At 39.0% G+C, this 21999-nt stretch overlaps 2 protein-coding genes across 2 annotated transcripts in view; both read right to left on the bottom strand.

The window, feature by feature from the left end:
* Positions 1-127: 127 nt before the first annotated feature.
* gstk1 (glutathione S-transferase kappa 1) lies at positions 128-4057 on the bottom strand. The gene is made up of 7 exons (XM_072460413.1): positions 3657-4057; positions 2601-2682; positions 2285-2413; positions 1449-1594; positions 705-821; positions 524-617; positions 128-405 (listed from the first exon to the last, which is right to left on the bottom strand). Exons 1-7 carry the CDS (start codon positions 3723-3725, stop codon positions 356-358), a joined length of 687 nt encoding a protein of 228 aa, XP_072316514.1. The 5' UTR covers positions 3726-4057; the 3' UTR covers positions 128-355.
* A 1231-nt stretch (positions 4058-5288) lies between these two features.
* Positions 5289-21999, bottom strand: part of rap1gapl (RAP1 GTPase activating protein-like) — a 22085-nt gene continuing 5374 nt past the window's right edge. The window contains exons 4-19 of the mRNA XM_072460649.1: positions 21876-21911; positions 21762-21809; positions 20386-20583; positions 19183-19280; positions 18796-18874; positions 16784-16837; positions 16629-16712; positions 16385-16485; positions 16149-16278; positions 10492-10653; positions 9088-9159; positions 8925-9011; positions 7450-7608; positions 6531-6611; positions 5534-5553; positions 5289-5461 (exon numbers count right to left, since the gene is read on the bottom strand). Coding sequence (XP_072316750.1) covers positions 5377-5461; positions 5534-5553; positions 6531-6611; positions 7450-7608; positions 8925-9011; positions 9088-9159; positions 10492-10653; positions 16149-16278; positions 16385-16485; positions 16629-16712; positions 16784-16837; positions 18796-18874; positions 19183-19280; positions 20386-20583; positions 21762-21809; positions 21876-21911 — 1494 coding nt within the window. The 3' untranslated portion in view covers positions 5289-5376. The remainder of the gene's footprint in view (positions 5462-5533; positions 5554-6530; positions 6612-7449; positions 7609-8924; positions 9012-9087; positions 9160-10491; positions 10654-16148; positions 16279-16384; positions 16486-16628; positions 16713-16783; positions 16838-18795; positions 18875-19182; positions 19281-20385; positions 20584-21761; positions 21810-21875; positions 21912-21999) is intronic.

The following is a 21999-nucleotide window of genomic DNA, read 5'->3' as shown; positions in this document are numbered from 1 at the left end:
CGTTTTTATTCCTGACAATAGCAATAATTAAGAGATAAAATGAGTAAAAATGTATTCAAAGTCAACACAGACAAACGAGTCAAGATTATTTTTATTTTTTTAATTCATCCAGATTTTTTGATTAAAGTGAAAACAACTTACTAAAAACAAACGCTTTCAAAGTGAATTTCCCAAATATTAAATCTCAATTAAAAACACTAAAACTGATCACACACAATTACAAAACGACTGAATCTCTCGATCTCAAACAATTGCATTTTATCGACAGTATTTGTGTTGATCGTGTTATTTTATTGTAACTATCGTATGTTTATTGTGTCATTTTATCCACCGACTTTCAAAAGGCACTGGAATATTATAAATTGGCTGTGATTTTGTCAGGTTGAGGCCCGAGCCACTTCTCTCCTGAAAAAGAGAGAACCGTGCTCATGTAGAAGTATAAATACTGTATAAATACTGTATAAACTGTAAGTATATAGTATAAATTGTATATTATAACAAAGTCTGGTCAGAGTTTGCTCACCGATGCAGTGGGCCATGAGCTCAAACCGGTCGGATCCAAAAAACACGTCTTTATTCCCGTTCACGTGACAGACGATCAGGGGCAAACCGAACGCCTGGAAAATGTAAAAACAGTGTGATTTTATTTTTCGTTTTCCTGGTTGAATAATTAGCGTTAAAAAAGGACAAAAAGGACGACTCGCCCCGTGTTCCAGTGCTTCTTTTGTGGTGTTCTTCAGCACGTCTTTGACTATGTCCGTGTTCGCCAACGACAGCGTTTCCTCGATGTCCTTGACCGACAGGCCGGCTTTGACGGCCGCCTGCCAGAGAAAGAGTGTTATGGGAAGGAAAAACGCAGAAAAGGGAAAAACTCAAAAAGGAAAAAACACAAAAAGTAAAATCTGAATAAAAACAAAGAAATAAAAAACACAAAAAGGGAAAAACACAAAGGAAAAAGGGGGGGGAAGGGAAAAAAGTGGGGGAAAGGGAGAGAAAGAAAAAAACAAAAAAAACAAAAAGGAAAAAGACAAGAAGGAAAAGCACAGAAAGGAAAAACACAAAGGAAAATATAAATAAATAAATAAAAAGGAAAAAACACGAAAAGGAAAAAAATACAAAAACAAAAAGGAAAAAAATATATAAAAAAACAAAAAATATAAAAAGGAAAAAACACAAAGGAAAAAAACAAAAACAAACAGGAAAAACACAAAGGGAAAAAAGGGAAAAAGAAATAAATACATAAATAAAAAGGAAAAACACGAAAAGGAAAAAACATTATAGAAAAAAAGGAAAAAAATACAAAAAAATACAAAAAGGAAAAAACACAAATGAAAAAAACAAGACAGGAAAAACACAAAGGAAAAAAAAAAATACACAAAAAGTGAAAAAAAAGGAAAAAACAAAAAGGGCAACGAAAAACCTCAAACGCAAAGGAACAGCGTCGTTACCTCGGCGAGCGACTTTGGTTCAGTGATGTCTTTGTCCTCGCTCCAGATTCTCCTCCAGAGCTCGCGGGAGACACACTCCAGCTGTTTGTCTCCTCCAGCCTCTCTCTGCTGCACCGCCGTCACGAAACGCATCGCCTTCAAAGAACCTGCCAAATCAAAGCTTGTTTGTCCAGCTTTTTATAAGTCTAATTCAAGTCATTGTGTTGGTTTCCATGTTAAATTATGATAAAATGAGAAGATCATTCAGGCTTAACACAAAACGGCTAAAAACGTATCTGAAAAATACAATGAAAAGCACGTACTCACTTAACGGTGACGTCACCATCAACCAATAGTAATTAATCGACTACAAAAAATAACTGGTCGTATTTTATTAATCATAGTCGTTATCTGGACTAAACAGACTCGAAAACACAAACAAAAAGACCTTGACAGTGGTATTATTAAATCAAAATGTCAAAAAAGACATTTTTCACCAATAATACACTTTATTTGTTTATATTCTCAATCTAGAAGACTTCAGTTGGCGTGCTTCAAACTTTATTCGGTTGATAATGCATTTAAAAAGTAAGTTACAGCCCTTGTCTCCATGGAGATAGATAAATAAAATGCCATACAGTGGAACATGTATCGTCGTAAAAACTGGATCTCTGGGTTTAATTCTTCAAAACTCTAAACTGTTTCTTTTTTTTTAAATATTTGGCAAAGTAACATGTTTTGTATGCGACTATACTGACTTATTATGAGAAAGAAGGAAAGTGTGAAAAGAAAAAAGCTTTTGCGTCCGTTTTCTGACACTGTATTATCACGAGTGAACAGCAGTCTACAGACTTTACCTTTGTCAAACATGGCCTCAAACGGGTCGGCCGGAGACTCAAGAGGGACGTTGAAATACTGAGCCAGGCGACTCAGGTCCTTGGTCATGTAGAGGAACTTGTTGGGCACCAAACCCGGCGGCTTGTTCTCTGTTCAAAAGAAACGTTAGTCCCATGTCGGGCTTTGAACTGCGAGATTTCAGTAGATCAGGCGACTCCAACGTGTAAAAGCGAAATGACCGCTTGGGAATTTGCTGCACAATTTGTACACGAGGCGATTCAAAGTGCGTCACGCGGTAGGAGAACACACTAAATGTTAACTGCTTGTGTGGATTACCTGCTCCTTTCATGATGCCACCCAGAAACGCAGGTCGCAGTTTGAGATCAATGTTCCACACGTTTCTGTAGCGACACATCACCTGAAAACAACAAACCAGGAAAAAGATGGGACCAAAACGTCTCTGTGAAGATGTAGTCTGATACGAACAAACCACCGTAATAAAGTGTTACACCATGAGCAGAGGCGGGAGATACGATTAAAAAAGAGACTATCGCAATTGTTGTTCTGGAGATGTGCAAAAGTTTGATGATCAGGTATCTCTTTTATGATTAAAAGTCCATTTTGTTTTATTTTATGTTAATTCCGTGATAATTCATGTATGTTGGTGCTCTCCATGTCCCTTATATGTTCCCGACAGGAGAACGCTATCCTGGAAATCCTCGAGATGCCACGATCTCTAATTGGGAAATGGGACTGTGTGAAATACAATCTATCTATTTAAATACATATTTTATTATATTTTTTAAAGTGATAAATTACCCTACTATGAATATCTTCATCTCTCGTCGTGATCTTGACATCTCTGACATTGCAATAGAAGTATTATGTATAATGTATGTTGTTGTTGTTGCTGCTTCACTTTTGATGTATTATTCATTATTATTATTATTATTACTACTATTATTATTATTATTTATTACTGATTTTGTTATAATATTTATTAATTTGTTATCATTATTATTATGAGTGTATTATTTAATTTATGTATTTATTTGTGGAGTAAAACTGTAAAACTATGCAATCGTAAACGTCATTTGAAATGTATGTACGAAGACTAATTAATACAAATAAATTAAAATTAAATAAAAATGACCTCAAAAACGCAGATTAAAAACAGAAATGACCAAAAATATTGTACAAAGTAATATTTTTGCACGCACGTTTTTGCTACATTCCTGCTGCACAGTCTGAAAACTCCATGGTAACCAAGGGAAAGTTACACATTACACATTTAAGTCAAAAGCAGTAAAGTAGAAGTCTAATAAAATAAACCAATTAACACCAAAACGAGCTGGTTCTGCTTTGATCTGGGGAAGTCAGACGTAAACAAACCTCAAACCCGAGCCAAGAGTACGGAGACACCACGTCGTAGAACACCTCGATGACTTTTCTGGACGACATCTTCACAAATTGTAGTATTTTAGTGAGGAAATTGTAGTATTTTAGTCAGTTCAGGTCAATGTGTCAAAGTTCATCTGCAGAAAGGACGCCGCTGCTGCTGCTGCTTCTGCTGCTGCTGCTGCTTGTTCTTCTTCTGCTGCTGCTGCTGCTTGTTCTTCTTCTTGTTCTTCTTGTTCTTCTTGTTCTTCTTGTTCTTCTTGTTCTTCTTCTTCTTCTTTTTGGACGAGTTTTCTCGGAATCTTCTGCAGCAGGAGAAAAAACTTTAAAACTCAGATTAAAAGGCAATAATAATCTGTGGACAACGTCACGAAGCTGTTGCAGTGTTGTTACTTGTCTTCTTCTGTTTTGGTTTTGCTTGAAATGAAAGTTGTAATCCAGAAACACGCGCTTTACCGCCGTTTACTGGACAGACGGAGGAACTGCATGAACCAGCGCTCATAACGTGGGGAGTGACGTTTAGTTTGAAGTCATAATATTCTAACTGGAGGAAAAGTTCAGGTTATTCTTCCCAATGTCAGTGAATCTGTAGCAGAGGTATTCAAACTATGGCCCTCTTTGTAAATGGATCAACATTACCATCAGTCTGTGGACCTCTAGAACGTCTATGTTGAGGCCCATCACGAGAAAGGTTTGGACTCCTTTGGTCTAACGGACAAATGCGACCCTCAGACCAGCTCCTTTTGGCCCTCAGACTTCCTACGGTTTTGCAACAAGTTTAAAATCCACAATTAATATCATTTTGGTGTGAGACAGACCTAATATTAATGTTCCAGGACTGAATTAAGGCGTGGTGGCACTTTAAAACAACAGATTATCTAAAAATAATTCACATTTAATATCACCATATTCTGGGGCTCTCCACTCTGTCTAAGACGGTCTGGAGTGACAAAAGCTTTATGTTGACAATATTAAATAATTACAATATTTACACTTTCTGAAATTTTTGTTGTCATTCGTGTTTATTCTTCAAAAATACCAGAATTTGAGCTAATTATTATCTTTATTATTATTATTATTACTACATAAACTCATAATATCATTGATCCAATTTTGAACACATTTTACATTAAATTGATAATTGTGATCATATTGGTCACAGCAATTGTAAAAAAATAAAATAATAATAAATTTAGTATAGAAAAAATAAAGTCATTCGATTCAATTAATACTCCAAAAAGTCATCTAAGTGTGAGGTTATTTAATACATTTTAAAGTTATTTTTCTTGCTTTTTAAGTCGCATTAGATTTACTTAATCATTCAGAAATTTCACAAAGCCAATTCAAATAGGAGTTGTCAGTGTGAACGAACGGATTCAGGATCTCACCATCGTTTGGTCGGGACGTATTTAATCGTGAATAATCGAAAAGTCGTAATATTTCTTTTCACAATAATCCTACTGCAAACAATTTATGATCGGACAGAATTAACAATCAATACAATGTGTGTCCATAAACGCTAGAATAACAGAAATATGACCAGAATCAAAGCTCTCGTTCCTCCAATCATTTTATTCACTTTCTTCACTATATAATATCATATGCATCTAATAAAATACTATACAATTTTACATCTATTTACACGACACGGGTTCAATAACACAACGACTTTAAGAGCTACGACGACGCCTCAGAGCGAGATCAGAACCGCTTTTCACGTTTCTTCTGGAGGACTCGGCTGGTCTTTGGCGTCTGCTCCGGCGTCTGAACTCGTGGACGGCGATGCAGACGATCTGTCGCTGCAAACGAGACATTTCACATGATTATCGTCATTATCGGCAACACAGATCGATTCATTAGCAGCGACGTACCTTTCGGAATCCTTCTCTGTCTGTAAAAGAAAGCGTTAAAGTATAAGATTGCGTACACTGGGGGAGATAATCTAGACTTTAATTTCAGATTGAGGGTATTATATCTAATCAAACTTAAAAAAAACACATTTTAAACTTGATATTTGGGTTTTCTGATGGTAATTGGCTGCACCACAAAGTCATAAAAACTCAACCGCGCAGCTTAATGCTTTTAATTTAATCTTAATTATTAAGATCAAAAACTGCAGTCGTTATCAATTATTTTGCCGGAGTATAAGTCGCACCAGCCAAAAAATGCACAATAGAGAAGAAAAAACATATATAAGTCGCACTGGAGTATGAAATGTGGTTACAAGTGTGAAAATAACAAATAATATCACATATAAGTCGCTCCGGAGTACAAGTATAAGTATATAAGTATAAATATAAGTATAAGTCCCACCCCGGCCCAAACTATGAAAAAAGGTGTGGCTTATGGTCCGGAAAATATAGTATTTTTTTTTGTGTAAACCAAAGTTAACTTGCGCAGACATTGAATAAACGTGAGATCAAGCGCGTCAGGCTCCGTGATGTGAAATCGATTCCCGGCGCCGACGCTTTGCTGAATGTCACACCAGAGCGCTCGTTATCAGACGGACTAAAACATATCGACCTAAATCTGCCACGTTTTTTTTGCGCAAACCGTCCTTATGTGTATTTGAGCCAAAACGATGTCTGAAGTACTATTAAAAACAGACAAACACTAACAACCCTTCACCAGCAGAGGGAGCACCTCATCAGCAATCCAAATACACATGTACAACTTTAAATATTTATCATTTACATTGTTCCTTTTACAGATTTATCAAACTTCCATGATTCCTACAGACACCAGATCTCCAGATAAATAATTAAATGAATAAAATAAACCCTTTAAATGTTTTAATCTCATGTGAATGGATTATAAACCATAAACCGGGACAAAACATCTGCAGTTTGAATCTTCTTATTTCTTTACCTTGTGCTTTTGTGACGATGTGCCAGTTTTCCGTGGGCCCCCGAGAGTTTCAAACGAATGGCTCCTCACTCGCATGGCTCTCTGGAGAAACCACAATCAGCACAGGCTCAGGTTAAAGCTGCACCGCGGGACTTTACCAGAGGAGGGTCTGTCGCCTGTTTGTCTGTCTTAAGAGCTACGGGGCGGATCTGCGGAGAGCCGACCCCGCTCACAGGGCATATGTCTGAGCGATAAAAAGGCCCGTTGTGAAATAAACGCTTGTGTAATGCTGTACTGTGGAGTATTTCATTCAGAGCAACGACATCTCCATGGAGACGAGTAGCTGGCAAACCCTCTTACGGAAAAAGTTACACGGTGCATTTTTTTAAATGTGTGTCACAATAACACATTTCTAAGTGTGATATTGTTGCAAAAAACTACTTTATGCCACTGCAAATATCTCAAAAACAGAACAATGAACCCTTACTAAATGTATAATATTGTAAAAAAAATATATATATATAACACATGATCTGCAATAAATAAATAATAGTGGAGTGAAAGTACTTAGTTAGTATTCTATAATTATTCATAAAAGTCCAAATAAAACTCAAATCTTATAATTTTCCAAAAAAATAACAACAAATCCCCCCCAAAAATTATAAACACAATAAATATTGAGCCCCAAAAACGTATTGTTTCGGCTGCAATTTAAATATTGAGCCGTAAAAACCTATTGTTCCAGCTTTTATTTAAATATTGAGCCGTAAAAACCTATTGTTCCAGCTTTTATTTAAATATTGAGCCGTAAAAACCTATTGTTCCAGCTTTTATTTAAATATTGAGCCGTGAAAACCTATTGTTCCAGCTTTTATTTAAATATTGAGCCGTGAAAACCTATTGTTCCAGCTGCGATTTAAATATTGAGCCCCAAATTCACCTTGAAGTTCTCGATGAAGCCCCCGCTGCCCTCGGGGGCCGTCCGGACGCCGTCGTTCTGAGGCAGCTGAGCGGAAAGACAGGGATCTCCCATCATGCACTGCGACCTCGTGGAGAGCTCAGTGCGGAGGGTCTCGAGCAGGGACCACCTCGTGCGCAACTTCAAAAACAAACAAGCAAACAAACAAACAAACAAATAACAAGGGATTAACGTGACGACACAGGCAAAAGAGCAAATTGTACGTTATGAAAATACTCATCGGGTTCTTTAGTGGTTTTGACTATTTGTTGGTAGTTTTGTTAGTTTAGTTTAAGTTTTTTTTTGGTGATGACAAAATTGCATACATGTAAAAATACTAAACACGGACAGCTTATTTTACATTGGGAAAAATAAAAACGACTATTTTAGGTATAGTTTGCCAATGGAAAAAGCATAATATATCTATTTTTTAAATTTAAAATAAGAAAAAGGCAAGCAAATTTCACTTAAAATGATGAGATAATACTACTGCACTTGAAATAAGAGAAAGCTCACGTGTTTCACTGGCAGATTGTATTTTAATGTCCAAAGAATGCTTAATTCTATCACCTTATCTAATGTATTTAATTAAACACTGTCCTTGTGTTGTTTCCCCTTTAGTTGCACTCTACTGCCCCCTGCTGTCTGTGAACCTGAGCTTCTGAGCTTCTGCAGCATAATAATGTTATTCTAATGTTGTAAACGTCAATAAAAGCAAAACAACAACACTGATAATCTGTAAATGTAATGATAATTTTAATTGATCCGCATTTTTGTCTGAATTTAGCACTTTCTTAGTTTTTAGTCCTGGTTTAGACTCGGTTGGTCTTGTTCTAATCCTTGTTTAGTCATGTCTACTCCAGGTTTAGTTATATCTGGGTTAAAGCGCCCCCTACAGGTCGGACCACTCATTGCAATTGAGATAAATATTTAGAATTTTGTTAAAATTATTTTGAAAAATGTCATCCCAGAATAGCAATTTTTTCGGTTTATAATTTCACTTCCTGTTTGTAAATGATGACATCACACTTGGAAATTACGCAGCAAACACTGGGCAAAAGCTCTAATGTCACAATCTTTCTAATTTGACAAATAAAAGTCGCTCTCATATATTTTTTATTCATGTTTACAGAGTCAAAAAAAAGTGTTGTTTCTCGTGTGTAAATTCTGCATAAACTGGAATGAGTGGCCCTAGTGTGATGTCACTTCCTGTCATTTTTAACAGATTTTTCAACGTTTTCTCCACAAATACCTGCTCGATTGGTGTAAAACTATCATTTATATGTACAACAGGTATAAACACACCAAATAAAGTAAAAACATTACACCTGAAAAAAAACTGTCACGTGCCCTTTAAGTTCCAGTTTGATGTGGTGTGTGAACATGCTAAATTAAACTATAACTAAAGCTACAATAATATTCTAACATTTGAACTGGCGCAGATGTTTTTGTAGCACCTCTAATCTGCTGAACTGCTCGGCTTTGTAGCAGGATATCTCGGCGTTGATGAGTTTGGTGAGAAGAAACTCCCTCAAGAGTGAGCGCTGCAATTCACGAGGGCGAGAGTGAAATGTCTGACAATTAAAGTTAAAACGACTCAAAAGGTTGTTTGTTTCTCACGTCTGGGAATATCGGAGGGTCCGGGAGGACGGGGCCGAAATTGGGAACGTCGTCTCGGGCCGTGACTGAAACCTTCAACAGGACAAGAGATGTTTAGTCTGAAGAGTTTAATGCACAGAAAAACCACAACAAACTAAACGCAATTCCTCATAAATGAAAACAGGTTATACAACTTTTAAATAAGGATGAATAAAGTGGATTAAAACACACTCTGGATCACACCGGTCCTGGTTTGATCCCAGTTTAGTCCTGATTTAGTCCTGGTTTTGGTTATGTTTTGGTCATGTTTTGGTTTAGTCGAGGTTTAGTCGAGGGTTTAGTTCTGGTTTAGTCCAGGTTTAGTTCTGGTTTAGTTCTTATTTAGTTCTGGTTTAGTTCAGGTTTAGTTCTGGTTTAGTTCTTATTTAGTTCTGGTTTAGTTCTGGTTTAGTTCTGGTTTGGTTGTGGTTTAGTCCAGGTTTAGTTCAGGTTTAGTTCTGGTTTAGTTCTTATTTAGTTATTATCTAGTTCTGGTTTAGTTCTGGTTTGGTTGTGGTTTAGTCCAGGTTTAGTTCTGATTTAGTACTGGTTTAGTTCTTATTTAGTTCTTATTTAGTTCTGGTTTAGTTCTAGTTTAGTTCTTATTTAGTTCAGGTTTAGTTCTGGTTTAGTTCTTATTTAGTTCTGGTTTAGTTCTGGTTTGCTTGTGGTTTAGTCCAGGTTTAGTTCTGATTTAGTTCTGGTTTAATTCTGGTTTAGTTCTAGTTTAGTTCTTATTTAGTTCTGGTGTAGTTCTGGTTTAGTTCTGATTTAGTGGTGGTTTAGTTCTTATTTAGTTCTGGTTTAGTTCTTATTTAGTTCTTATCTAGTTCTGGTTTAGTTCTGGTTTGGTTGTGGTTTAGTCCAGGTTTAGTTCTGATTTAGTACTGGTTTAGTTCTTATTTAGTTCTTATTTAGTTCTGGTTTAGTTCTAGTTTAGTTCTTATTTAGTTCTGGTTTGGTTGTGGTTTAGTCCAGGTTTAGTTCTGATTTAGTTCTGGTTTAGTTCTGGTTTGGTTGTGGTTTAGTCCAGGTTTAGTTCTAGTTTAGTTCTTATTTAGTTCGTATTTAGTTCTGGTGTAGTTCTGGTCTAGTTCTGGTTTGGTTGTGGTTTAGTCTAGGTTTAGTTCTGATTTAGTTCTGGTTTAGTTCTTATTTAGTTCTAGTTTAATTCTAGTTCAGTTCTTATTTAGTTCTGGTTTAGTCCAGGTTTAGTTCTGATTTAGTTCTGGTTTAGTTCTAGTTCAGTTCTTATTTAGTTCTGGTTTAGTCCAGATTTAGTTCTGATTTAGTTCTGGTTTAGTTCTGGTTTTGACATTTGATATTGTTCACATTGTTTATTCTCTACGTTTGATATTGTTCACACATTAGTCATGGTGCATTTACCTGATATGCAGCTCCGCCTCCCTGGTCACCGGGGGCAACCCTCCGGACCACCACAAAACAGTGTAAGAAATGGGACTTGATCACGTCCGGTAGAAACGGCGTTTTTCCCTCTTGATAAACCAGACCCACGATGTCATTCCCAATGTGTCTCTTTCTCTGTAACTTTAGAGATACAAAACACACTCACTCATGATTAGAGTTAGGGTTAGAGTTAGAGTTAGAGTTAGCGTTAGGGTTAGAGTTAGAGTTAGAGTTAGAGTTAGAGTTAGAGTTAGAGTTAGAGTTAGCGTTAGGGTTAGAGTTAGAGTTAGAGTTAGAGTTAGAGTTAGAGTTAGGGTTAGGGTTAGAGTTAGAGTTAGAGTCAGGGTTAGGGTTAGAGTTAGAGTTAGAGTTAGGGTTAGGGTTAGAGTTAGAGTTAGGGTTAGAGTTAGAGTCAGGGTTAGGGTTAGAGTTAGAGTTAGAGTTAGAGATAGAGTTAGGGTTAGGGTTAGAGTTAGGGTTAGGGTTAGAGTTAGAGTCAGGGTTAGGGTTAGAGTTAGAGTCAGGGTTAGAGTTAGTCAGAGTTTAGAGTTTAGAGTTAGAGTCAGGGTTAGGGTTAGAGTTAGAGTTTAGAGTTAGAGTCAGGGTTAGAGTTAGGGTTAGAGTTAGAGTTAGGGTTAGAGTTAGAGTTAGAGTCAGGGTTAGGGTTAGAGTTAGGGTTAGAGTTAGGGTTAGAGTTAGAGTTAGAGTTAGCGTTAGGGTTAGAGTTAGAGTTAGAGTTAGAGTTAGAGTTAGAGTTAGGGTTAGAGTTAGAGTCAGGGTTAGGGTTAGAGTTAGAGTTAGAGTTAGAGTTAGGGTTAGGGTTAGGGTTAGAGTTAGAGTCAGGGTTAGGGTTAGAGTTAGAGTTAGAGTTAGGGTTAGAGTTAGAGTTAGAGTTAGAGTTAGGGTTAGAGTTAGAGTCAGGGTTAGGGTTAGAGTTAGAGTTAGAGTTAGGGTTAGGGTTAGAGTTAGGGTTAGGGTTAGAGTTAGAGTCAGGGTTAGGGTTAGAGTTAGAGTCAGGGTTAGAGTTAGTCAGAGTTTAGAGTTTAGAGTTAGAGTCAGGGTTAGGGTTAGAGTTAGAGTTTAGAGTTAGAGTCAGGGTTAGAGTTAGAGTTAGGGTTAGAGTTAGAGTTAGGGTTAGAGTTAGAGTTAGAGTCAGGGTTAGGGTTAGAGTTAGGGTTAGAGTTAGGGTTAGGGTTAGAGTTAGAGTTAGAGTCAGAGTTTAGAGTTAAAGTTAGAGTCAGAGTTTAGAGTTAGAGTCAGGGTTAGAGTTAGAGTTTAGAGTTAGAGTTAGGGTTAGGGTTAGAGTTAGGGTTAGAGTTAGAGTTAGGGTTAGAGTCAGAGTTAGAGTCAGGGTTAGGGTTAGGGTTAGAGTTAGAGTTAGGGTTAGAGTCAGGGTTAGGGTTAGGGTTAGGGTTAGAGTTAGAGTTAGAGTTAGAGTTAGGGTTAGGGTTAGAGTTAGGGTTAGAGTTAGAGTTAGGGTTAGGGTTAGGGTTAGAGTTAGGGTTAGGGTTAGAGTTAGAGTTAGGGTTAGAGTTAGAGTTAGAGTTAGAGTTAGGGTTAGAGTTAGAGTTAGGGTTAGAGTTAGAGTTAGGGTTAGGGTTAGAGTTAGAGTCAGGGTTAGGGTTAGAGTTAGGGTTAGGGTTAGGGTTAGAGTTAGGGTTAGAGTTAGAGTCAGGGTTAGGGTTAGAGTTAGAGTCAGGGTTAGAGTTAGTCAGAGTTTAGAGTTTAGAGTTAGAGTCAGGGTTAGGGTTAGGGTTAGAGTTAGAGTTTAGAGTTAGAGTCAGGGTTAGAGTTAGGGTTAGAGTTAGAGTTAGGGTTAGAGTTAGAGTTAGGGTTAGGGTTAGAGTTAGAGTCAGGGTTAGGGTTAGAGTTAGGGTTAGGGTTAGGGTTAGAGTTAGGGTTAGAGTTAGAGTCAGGGTTAGGGTTAGAGTTTAGAGTTAGAGTCAGGGTTAGAGTTAGGGTTAGAGTTAGAGTTAGGGTTAGAGTTAGAGTTAGGGTTAGGGTTAGAGTTAGAGTCAGGGTTAGGGTTAGAGTTAGAGTTTAGAGTTAGAGTCAGGGTTAGAGTTAGGGTTAGAGTTAGAGTTAGGGTTAGAGTTAGAGTTAGGGTTAGGGTTAGAGTTAGAGTCAGGGTTAGGGTTAGAGTTAGGGTTAGGGTTAGGGTTAGAGTTAGGGTTAGAGTTAGAGTCAGGGTTAGGGTTAGAGTTAGAGTCAGGGTTAGAGTTAGTCAGAGTTTAGAGTTTAGAGTTAGAGTCAGGGTTAGGGTTAGAGTTAGAGTTTAGAGTTAGAGTCAGGGTTAGAGTTAGGGTTAGAGTTAGAGTTAGGGTTAGAGTTAGGGTTAGAGTTAGAGTTAGGGTTAGAGTTAGAGTCAGGGTTAGAGTTAGAGTTAGGGTTAGAGTTAGGGTTAGAGTTAGAGTTTAGAGTTAAAGTTAGAGTCAGAGTTTAGAGTTAGAGTCAGGGTTAGAGTTTAGAGTTAGAGTCAGGGTTAGGGTTAGAGTTAGGGTTAGAGTTAGAGTTAGGGTTAGAGTCAGAGTTTAGAGTTAGAGTCAGGGTAAGGGTTAGGGTTAGAGTTAGAGTTAGGGTTAGGGTTAGAGTCAGGGTTAGGGTTAGGGTTAGAGTTAGAGTTAGAGTTAGGGTTAGGGTTAGAGTTAGGGTTAGGGTTAGAGTTGGAGTTAGGGTTAGAGTTGGAGTTAGGGTTAGAGTTGGAGTCAGGGTTTGGGTTAGGATGAGAGTCGGCCAACCCGTCTGTAAACGGGTTAGGGTTAGAGTTAGACATTGGGTTAGAGTTAGAGTTAGGGTTAAGGTTAGAGTTGGAATTAGGGTTAGGGTTAGAGTTAGAGTCACTTGCTTATAATGTGTCTCGAGTGAAGGGTTAGGGTTAGAGTTAGAGTTGGAGTTAGGGTTAGAGTTGGAGTTAGGGCTAGAGTTAGGGTTAGAGTTGGAGTTGGAGTTAGGGTGAGAGTTGGAGTTAGAGTTAGTGTCAGAGTTAGAGTTAGGGTTAGGGTTAGGGTTAGGGTCAGGGTCAGGGTTAGAGTTAGGTTTAGGGTTAGAGATAGAGTTCAGAGTTAGAGTTAGGGTTAGATTTAGGGTTAGGGTCACTCACTTATGATGTGTCTCCAGTTAAGGGTTAGAGTTTAGAGTTAGGGTTAGGGTTAGGGTTAGAGTTAGGGTTAGGGTTAGATTTAAGATAAGATAATCATTTATTGTCCCACATGGGGAAATTTCATTGGTGCAACGCAGGAAGAACAGATCACTTATAGGAAGTCTGAAAAACACTTTCAGTAGAAGATCTCCTATAAACAAAAACTCCCATAGACAAATAAATAAATACATAAATACATAAATAATAATAATAATAATAATAACTTTTATTTATATAGCGCTTTTCAGTGACCCAAAGACGCTGAACATAATAAAAAAGGGGGGGGTATTTACAGACAGGGGGGGACAACACGTACAGAACACATTAATATACAGATAAAATGAACAAGACAGAAGAAGTAGAGAGAAAAAGATGGGGATGTAACAGGGGGTAGAAGAGTAGGCAATGGGGTAGAGGAGGCTAGGGGTAGGGGAGGTCATAGGCTTGGGTGAAGAGGTATGTTTTTAGGCGGGATTTGAATGTTGTGAGTGAGGGAGAGTGGTGGACAGGTTGGGGGAGGGAGTTCCAGAGTCGGGGTGCTGTTCGGGAGAATGCTCTGTCGCCAAAACTTTTGAGTCGGGATGTTGGTGCAGTCAGGGTGAGAGAGGAGGAGGATCGGAGAGCTCGGGTGGGGCGGTGGGGGATGAGGAGGTCAGACAGGTAGGGGGGGGCAAGGTGGTGAAGAGCTTTGAAGGTGGGGAGGAGTATTTTAAAGTTTATGCGCTGCTTGATGGGGAGCCAGTGGAGAGAGCGGAGAACGGGAGTGATGTGATCACGGGACCGGGTGTGGGTGAGGAGGCGGGCAAATACCATTGCATGTAATCAAGACAGTAATTGCACATGAATATGTGTCACGACAGCACATGGATTGCACATGAATTTCACAGTAATTGCACATTTGACGGAATTGCACATCAGTATTAAGTTAGGTCAGTATTGCGAGTGTTCAGGACTAACAGTGTTTGTTATAAAGTCTGACAGCAGCAGGAAGGAAAGACCTACGAAACGAAAAGAGTTAGGGTTAGAGTTGGAGTTAGGGTTAGGGTTAGGGTTAGAGTTAGAGTTAGAGTTAGGGTTAGAGTTACGGTTAGGGTTAGAGTCACTCGCTCATAATGTGTCTCAAGTGAAGGGTTAGTGTTAGAGTTTGAGTTGGAGTTAGGGTTGGAGTTGGAGTTAGGGTTAGGGTTAGGGTTAGGGTTGGAGTTAGGGTTAGAGTTGGAGTTAGGGTTGGAGTTGGAGTTAGGGTTAGGGTTAGGGTTGGAGTTAGGGTTAGAGTTGGAGTTAGGGTTAGGGTTAGGGTTAGGGTTGGAGTTAGGGTTAGGGTTAGGGTTAGGGTTAGGGTTAGAGTTGGAGTTAGGGTTAGAGTTGGAGTTAGGGTTAGAGTTAGGGTTAGGGTTAGAGTTGGAGTTAGGGTTAGAGTTAGGGTTAGGGTTAGAGTTGGAGTTAGGGTTAGAGTTGGAGTCAGGGTTAGGGTTAGGATGAGAGTCGGCCAACCCGTCTGTAAACGGGTTAGGGTTAGAGTTAGAGATTGGGTTAGAGTTAGAGTTAGAGTTAGAGTTAGGGTTAAGGTTAGAGTTGGAATTAGGGTTAGGGTTAGAGTTAGAGTTACTTGCTTATAATGTGTCTCGAGTGAAGGGTTAGAGTTGGAGTTAGGGCTAGAGTTGGAGTTAGGGTTAAAGTTGGAGGGTTAGGGTTAGGGTTAGGGTTAGGGTTAGGGTTAGGGTTAGGGTTAGGGTTAGAGTTTAGAGTCATTCGCTCATAATGTGTCTCAAGTGAAGGGTTAGGGTTAGCGTTGGAGTTGGAGTTAGGGTTGGAGTTAGGGTTAGGGTTAGAGTTGGAGTTGGAGTTAGGGTTAGAGTTAGGGTTAGGGTTAGGGTTAGAGTTGGAGTTGGAGTTAGGGTTAGAGTTGGAGTTCGGGTTAGAGTTGGAGTTAGAGTTAGGGTTAGAGTTAGGGTTAGGGTTGGAGTTAGGGTTAGAGTTGGAGTTAGGGTTAGAGTTAGGGTTAGGGTTGGAGTTAGGGTTAGAGTTGGAGTTAGGGTTAGGGTTAGGGTTAGAGTTGGAGTTAGGGTTAGAGTTGGAGTTAGGGTTAGAGTTAGGGTTGGAGTTAGGGTTAGGGTTGGAGTTAGGGTTAGGGTCAGAGTTGGAGTTAGGGTTAGAGTTGGAGTTAGGGTTAGAGTTGGAGTTAGGGTTAGAGTTGGAGTTAGGGTTAGGATGACAGTCTGCCAACCCGTCTGTAAACGAGTTAGATTTTTAGTTAGAGATTGAGTTAAAGTTGGCCGACCTGCTGCGGGTCACAGGGTTAGAGGTTAGAGTTAGGATTAGAGATAGAGTTATAGTTATAGTTATAGTTATAGTTAAAGTTAGGGTTAGAGTTCGAGTCGGCCGACCTGCTGCGGGTCACAGTCTCTAAAAGGGTTAGGGTTAGATTTAGGATTAGAGTTTGAGTTAGAGTTATGGGTTAGAGTTATAGTTAAAGTTAGAGTTAGAGTGGGCTGACCTGTTGCGGGTCACAGTCTGTAAACGGGAGTTTGGTGGCCACGTGGAACATGATTTCTCTGCCGTGAAAGGAAGTGTAGACGGCGTCACTTCCTGTCTGAGCGTGACACACGTCCAGGCCTCCTCTGAACCTGAGAGACACACACACACACACACACACACACACACACACACACACACACTATGACCTCATCAAACAGAAGAACTTCACACTGAGACAACTGTGACTGAACTGACCCAGTGAAGCCGTGGAGCTGGACCGTCTCTCCCAAAAGGGAAAGAAAATCTTTGAATTCTTCACTTTCTTCATTGTTACTCAATATTTCCTCTTCTGTGAACTAAACGTAATAAACGAAGGGAAAGAATCAATCTAAAGCCATGTGTCATGCTGGATATGACAGATAAATATAAACTTGCCTTGCCTAAACATACAAAAGTATATTTTATAACAGTATCTTGTATGAAGTGTCTTGTAACTCACCTGTTTGTCTTTTTGACACAAAACACCAAATTTAAAATTAGGAGACACTCTGTGTTCATCAAAAGTCTGAATTAAGTCTGGGGCCTGAAGAAAGAGGAACATTGAAGGTGAAATAAACACATGTCAGAAGAATAAAGTCTAAAGGTAAAACTCACCTTGAGGAAACACACAGCGTCAAACTTTGACACAGTCACTTTGTCACAAAGCATCTGCAAACAATGAACATCACAATGAACATCACAATGAACGTCACAATGAACGTCACAATGAAGGTCACAATGAAGGTCACAATGAAGGTCACAATGAAGGTCACAATGAAGGTCACAATGAACGTCACAATGAACATCACAATGAACGTCACAATGAACATCACAATGAACATCACAATGAACGTCACAATGAACATCACAATGAACGTCACAATGAACGTCACAATGAACGTCACAATGAACGTCACAATGAACATCACAATGAACGTCACAATGAACATCACAATGAACGTCACAATGAACATCACAATGAACGTCACAATGAACGTCACAATGAACGTCACAATGAACGTCACAATGAACGTCACAATGAAGGTCACAATGAACATCACAATGAACGTCACAATGAACGTCACAATGAACGTCACAATGAAGGTCACAATGAACATCACAATGAAGGTCACAATGAAGGTCACAATGAAGGTCACAATGAAGGTCACAATGAACGTCACAATGAACATCACAATGAACGTCACAATGAACATCACAATGAAGGTCACAATGAAGGTCACAATGAACGTCACAATGAACGTCACAATGAAGGTCACAATGAACGTCACAATGAACGTCACAATGAAGGTCACAATGAACGTCACAATGAACATCACAATGAACGTCACAATGAACATCACAATGAATGTCACAATGAACGTCACAATGAACGTCACAATGAACGTCACAATGAAGGTCACAATGAACATCACAATGAACGTCACAATGAACGTCACAATGAACGTCACAATGAACATCACAATGAACATCACAATGAACGTCACAATGAACATCACAATGAAGGTCACAATGAACGTCACAATGAACGTCACAATGAACATCACAATGAACGTCACAATGAACATCACAATGAAGGTCACAATGAACGTCACAATGAACGTCACAATGAACGTCACAATGAAGGTCACAATGAACGTCACAATGAACGTCACAATGAACGTCACAATGAACATCACAATGAACATCACAATGAACGTCACAATGAACATCACAATGAAGGTCACAATGAACGTCACAATGAACATCACAATGAACGTCACAATGAACGTCACAATGAACGTCACAATGAACATCACAATGAACGTCACAATGAAGGTCACAATGAACGTCACAATGAACGTCACAATGAAGGTCACAATGAAGGTCACAATGAAGGTCACAATGAACGTCACAATGAACATCACAATGAACGTCACAATGAACATCACAATGAAGGTCACAATGAAGGTCACAATGAACGTCACAATGAACGTCACAATGAAGGTCACAATGAACGTCACAATGAACGTCACAATGAAGGTCACAATGAACGTCACAATGAACATCACAATGAACGTCACAATGAACATCACAATGAACGTCACAATGAACGTCACAATGAAGGTCACAATGAACGTCACAATGAACGTCACAATGAACGTCACAATGAAGGTCACAATGAACATCACAATGAACGTCACAATGAACGTCACAATGAACATCACAATGAACATCAAATGGAAATGAAAGAATGATTATTTATTTAATGTATTTTGCTGTTTTCTGTTGCCAAAACAAATAAATACCCAGATACCAATAACCAATACTGAAAACATAATCACATAAAGCTAGACTTTTCCTCATAGATTTTAGTTATACAATGATTTAAAGCTAGTATAAGACCATAAGACCACACACTAATGGTGTATTTGTACTTGACTGGAGCCTGGTGCTTGTTTGTGTGTGGTTATTGTTGTTGTTGTTGTTGTTATTGTTGTTGAACATTTTCTTTTGTGTTGATGTTCGATTGCATTGTTCTAAAAACACTTGTTTCATGATGGTTTTGCTCTGGAGTCTTTTTCGCAGCATCTAACTCGTTTTTCATCACAATAATGACAGTGTTTTACCTTTGCCAGTTCGACTGTGGACGGGACGTTTGTGAAAAGAGACATTGAGAAGACTCCATGCAGCGAGCACTCCTTCATCCTGCCACACCAGACACTTTATTATTACTTTTATCATTACAATGTGGTTATAAAGCACTCTTCCACCTCACAGCGTTTACTCTCAGTGTGTTTTCAAGAAAAGCACAGTATAATCCTGCACTTTAAGGCTGCGTTCACAGTCGCCCTGGTTTTGAGCCTCGTTCCGTCTCGTTGTAGACTTCAGGTCCCGGTGAAGATGCAGTTTAAAGTACCAGTTCTGATGTGTATTTGTGCGAGAGTGGACGCAGCTTTAAAGTACATTATTCACATTTGTATTTGTATTCACATTTAGTACACGAGCAGAGTTACCGTAATATTACTCTCAGTCTGTTCTCGTCCTCCTCCAGACAAACGGAGAGAACCAGTGACCCCAGGAGTGGGTCTACAGCAGTGAAAGAGTGATGGTACTGGGAACAGAAGAGGGATGTTACATAATGCAGCTTTAAGTAACGATTTGAAACTGGATAAACACTTTGACACTGCAGGGAATTAGGACAACATCTGTAGTTTACGCACAGAAATGTAAGGAGAAAATGTATTGCACTTTCTCATCATGTTTTCATGTTGAAATAAGACATGGTTTAATCCTAGATTAGCCCTGGTTTAATCCTAGTTTAGTCCTGGTTTAGTACTGGTTCACCCCTGGTTTAGTCCTGGTTTAGTCCTAGTTTAGTCCTGGTTTAATCCTGGATTAGACCTGGTTTAGTCCTGGTTTAGTCCTGGTTTAATCCTAGTTTAGCCCTGGTTTAATCCTGGTTTTGTCCTGGTTTATTCCTAGTTTAGTCCTGGTTTAGTCCTGGTTCAATCCTAGTTTAGCCCTGGTTTAATCCTGGTTTTGTCCTGGTTTATTCCTAGTTTAGTCCTGGTTTAGTCCTGGTTTAATCCTATTTTAGCCCTGGTTTATTCCTAGTTTATTCCTGGTTCAGTCCTAGTTCAGCCCTGGTTTAATCCTAGTTTAGCCCTGGTTTATTCCTAGTTTAGTCCTGGTTTAGTCCAGGTTTAGCTCTGGTTTAGCTCTGGTTTAGTCCTGCTTTATAGTGCAGCGCTGTCATAATGTTTTGGCTGATTGATGCTCTACACCAGCGTTTATTTATTTACATTTTCAGTTGTAATACATTTTTTCTCACTTTTTGAAAATATCAAATACCTGAACATTTCTTCTTGTTTAATGTGAAATTTAAGTGTCTAAAACTATAATAATATCTGTAAATACCAAGTTTATTTGCATTAAAGTAAAGCTAATGGAAAAACAAAATCTCACACAAATTCTACAAATTCCGTCTGTTCAATTCGTCAAACATCAAGACTGTAAAGTTTGAAAATTGTGAGAAAAATGCACAGACTTTGAAGTTACAATGTCTCATATATATTCCAGATGCAAGTGTCTTTATGTAATAATATAGAAACATCTTTAAGTAGAGATTCCACATGAAAACATTCATGTTGAGAGAGCAAACTGAGAGAAACATTATCACTGTCGGAGTCTCGCCTCGATTAAACAAACACACTTACTCTGGACCGAAACAGATCCCGGTAGATTTTGGCCTCGGCGTCTCTCTCCAGGACGTCGTGGCGCTCCGGATCGGCCCCGGGGTCGGAGGAGGTGGGGCTCAGGTCTGTGGGCCGCTCCGCAGGGGGGTCGATCCAGAAGCCGCCCGCCTCGGAGGGCACAACCAGGGGCCGCTCTCCACCCGGCGCGAGAAGCTGAGACTAAAATAGAGACGGCGATGATGAGGCCGGTGTCAGTTTACACGTGTTTGGTGAAACAAGCGTAATCGCATTCACTGAAGGTCGGCGTCGCGGCTTTGTCCACAGTAACTTCAATAAATATGTACAGTTTATGGATTTTTTTATCTATATATTTGGTTTTCTGAATAATTATTGCAACAAACCAACTGCTTTATTATTTTTGCATTGGCTAAATGTAATGCATTTGATTTAAACATTATAAAGAGCCAATACGACACAATATATAAGAAATATAAGAAAACAGCCTCTTTAAACTTTTAGAGTTTAGAGTGTTTGCCGTGGAGAACTGGAGATGCTTTGTTACCTGGAATGTTCCACAGTACGGCATTAAACGTATTTATCTGCATGGAGACGGGAGGGTGGCACCACATGTACACCAAGTACATGTGGTTATTTTTTTCATATTAAAACACATTAAATAAAAAAAACTTCAAATAAATACAAGGTAGATCCGTTTAATCCCATAATGTGGATCATTGTGGTAAAGTATTAACATCTCCATGGAGACAAGAGAGGACTTTGTTTACTACTTTATATCGGTATCACATTCAGCTCTCAACAGTGTCGGGAAGAATACTTTGAAATTGTATTTAGTCACAGAATACTGCATGTATTGTGTAACATATTCAGATACATGGTCCAATAAGAGTACTGTGTTCTGAATACTTTTGCATCATATTTTGCATAAATACAACAGCTTTTTTGTTTGCTCTCTTGTTTGATTTGTCTATATTTATCACCGTGCACTGTTTTCTCACTCATACCGTTTGAAGCATAAAGTACATAAACAAATACCACATTATATTCCTCCATTTTAGGAACTCCACTCTGAACACTGTTAATTTGTATTTTCCACAGTGTTTAGTTACTTCCTGCACTGCTCAGTATTGACAATGGGAAAAGAAAAACATTGTCCAGTTGATTAAATGTTTGTTCCTATGTTGTGTTTTTTCTTTTTAAGTGACTAAATACAAAAACACCACATGCAGCTCGCTTTCCGCTCCATCGGCCAATCCGGTCAATCAATGAAGTGACAAAGAAAACTGCAGCATAAAATCTTCAAACAGAAGTGACTTTGTACGGCCCTTGTGCAGCGTAAACAAAGGTGTAAAGTGTGAGTTTGATATTGTGACATTTACCTTGAGTGGGAGGGGGAAGTGGCATCGCTGTTCATCGATCCTGCTGCCCTGATGGACAACAACAACCTGCTCTGTGAGATCACTGCATTCACCATCAATCAGACTGTCACTCACCTGCAGCTTCTCAATGATTTCAAACAACTCCGTCTCCTGAGGAGGGCAACGGGCAGGGGAGGGAGGGAGGGAGGAGGGGAGAGAAGAGCGAGGAGAAAGGAGGGTAACAGTCAGGGGAGGGAGG

This window comes from Eucyclogobius newberryi, unplaced genomic scaffold (assembly GCF_026437365.1).
Source record: "Eucyclogobius newberryi isolate DKJ021-1_F unplaced genomic scaffold, fEucNew1.0.hap1 SCAF_3, whole genome shotgun sequence".
NCBI lineage: Eukaryota > Metazoa > Chordata > Actinopteri > Gobiiformes > Gobiidae > Eucyclogobius > Eucyclogobius newberryi.
This window is presented reverse-complemented; position numbering and strand designations above follow the sequence as displayed.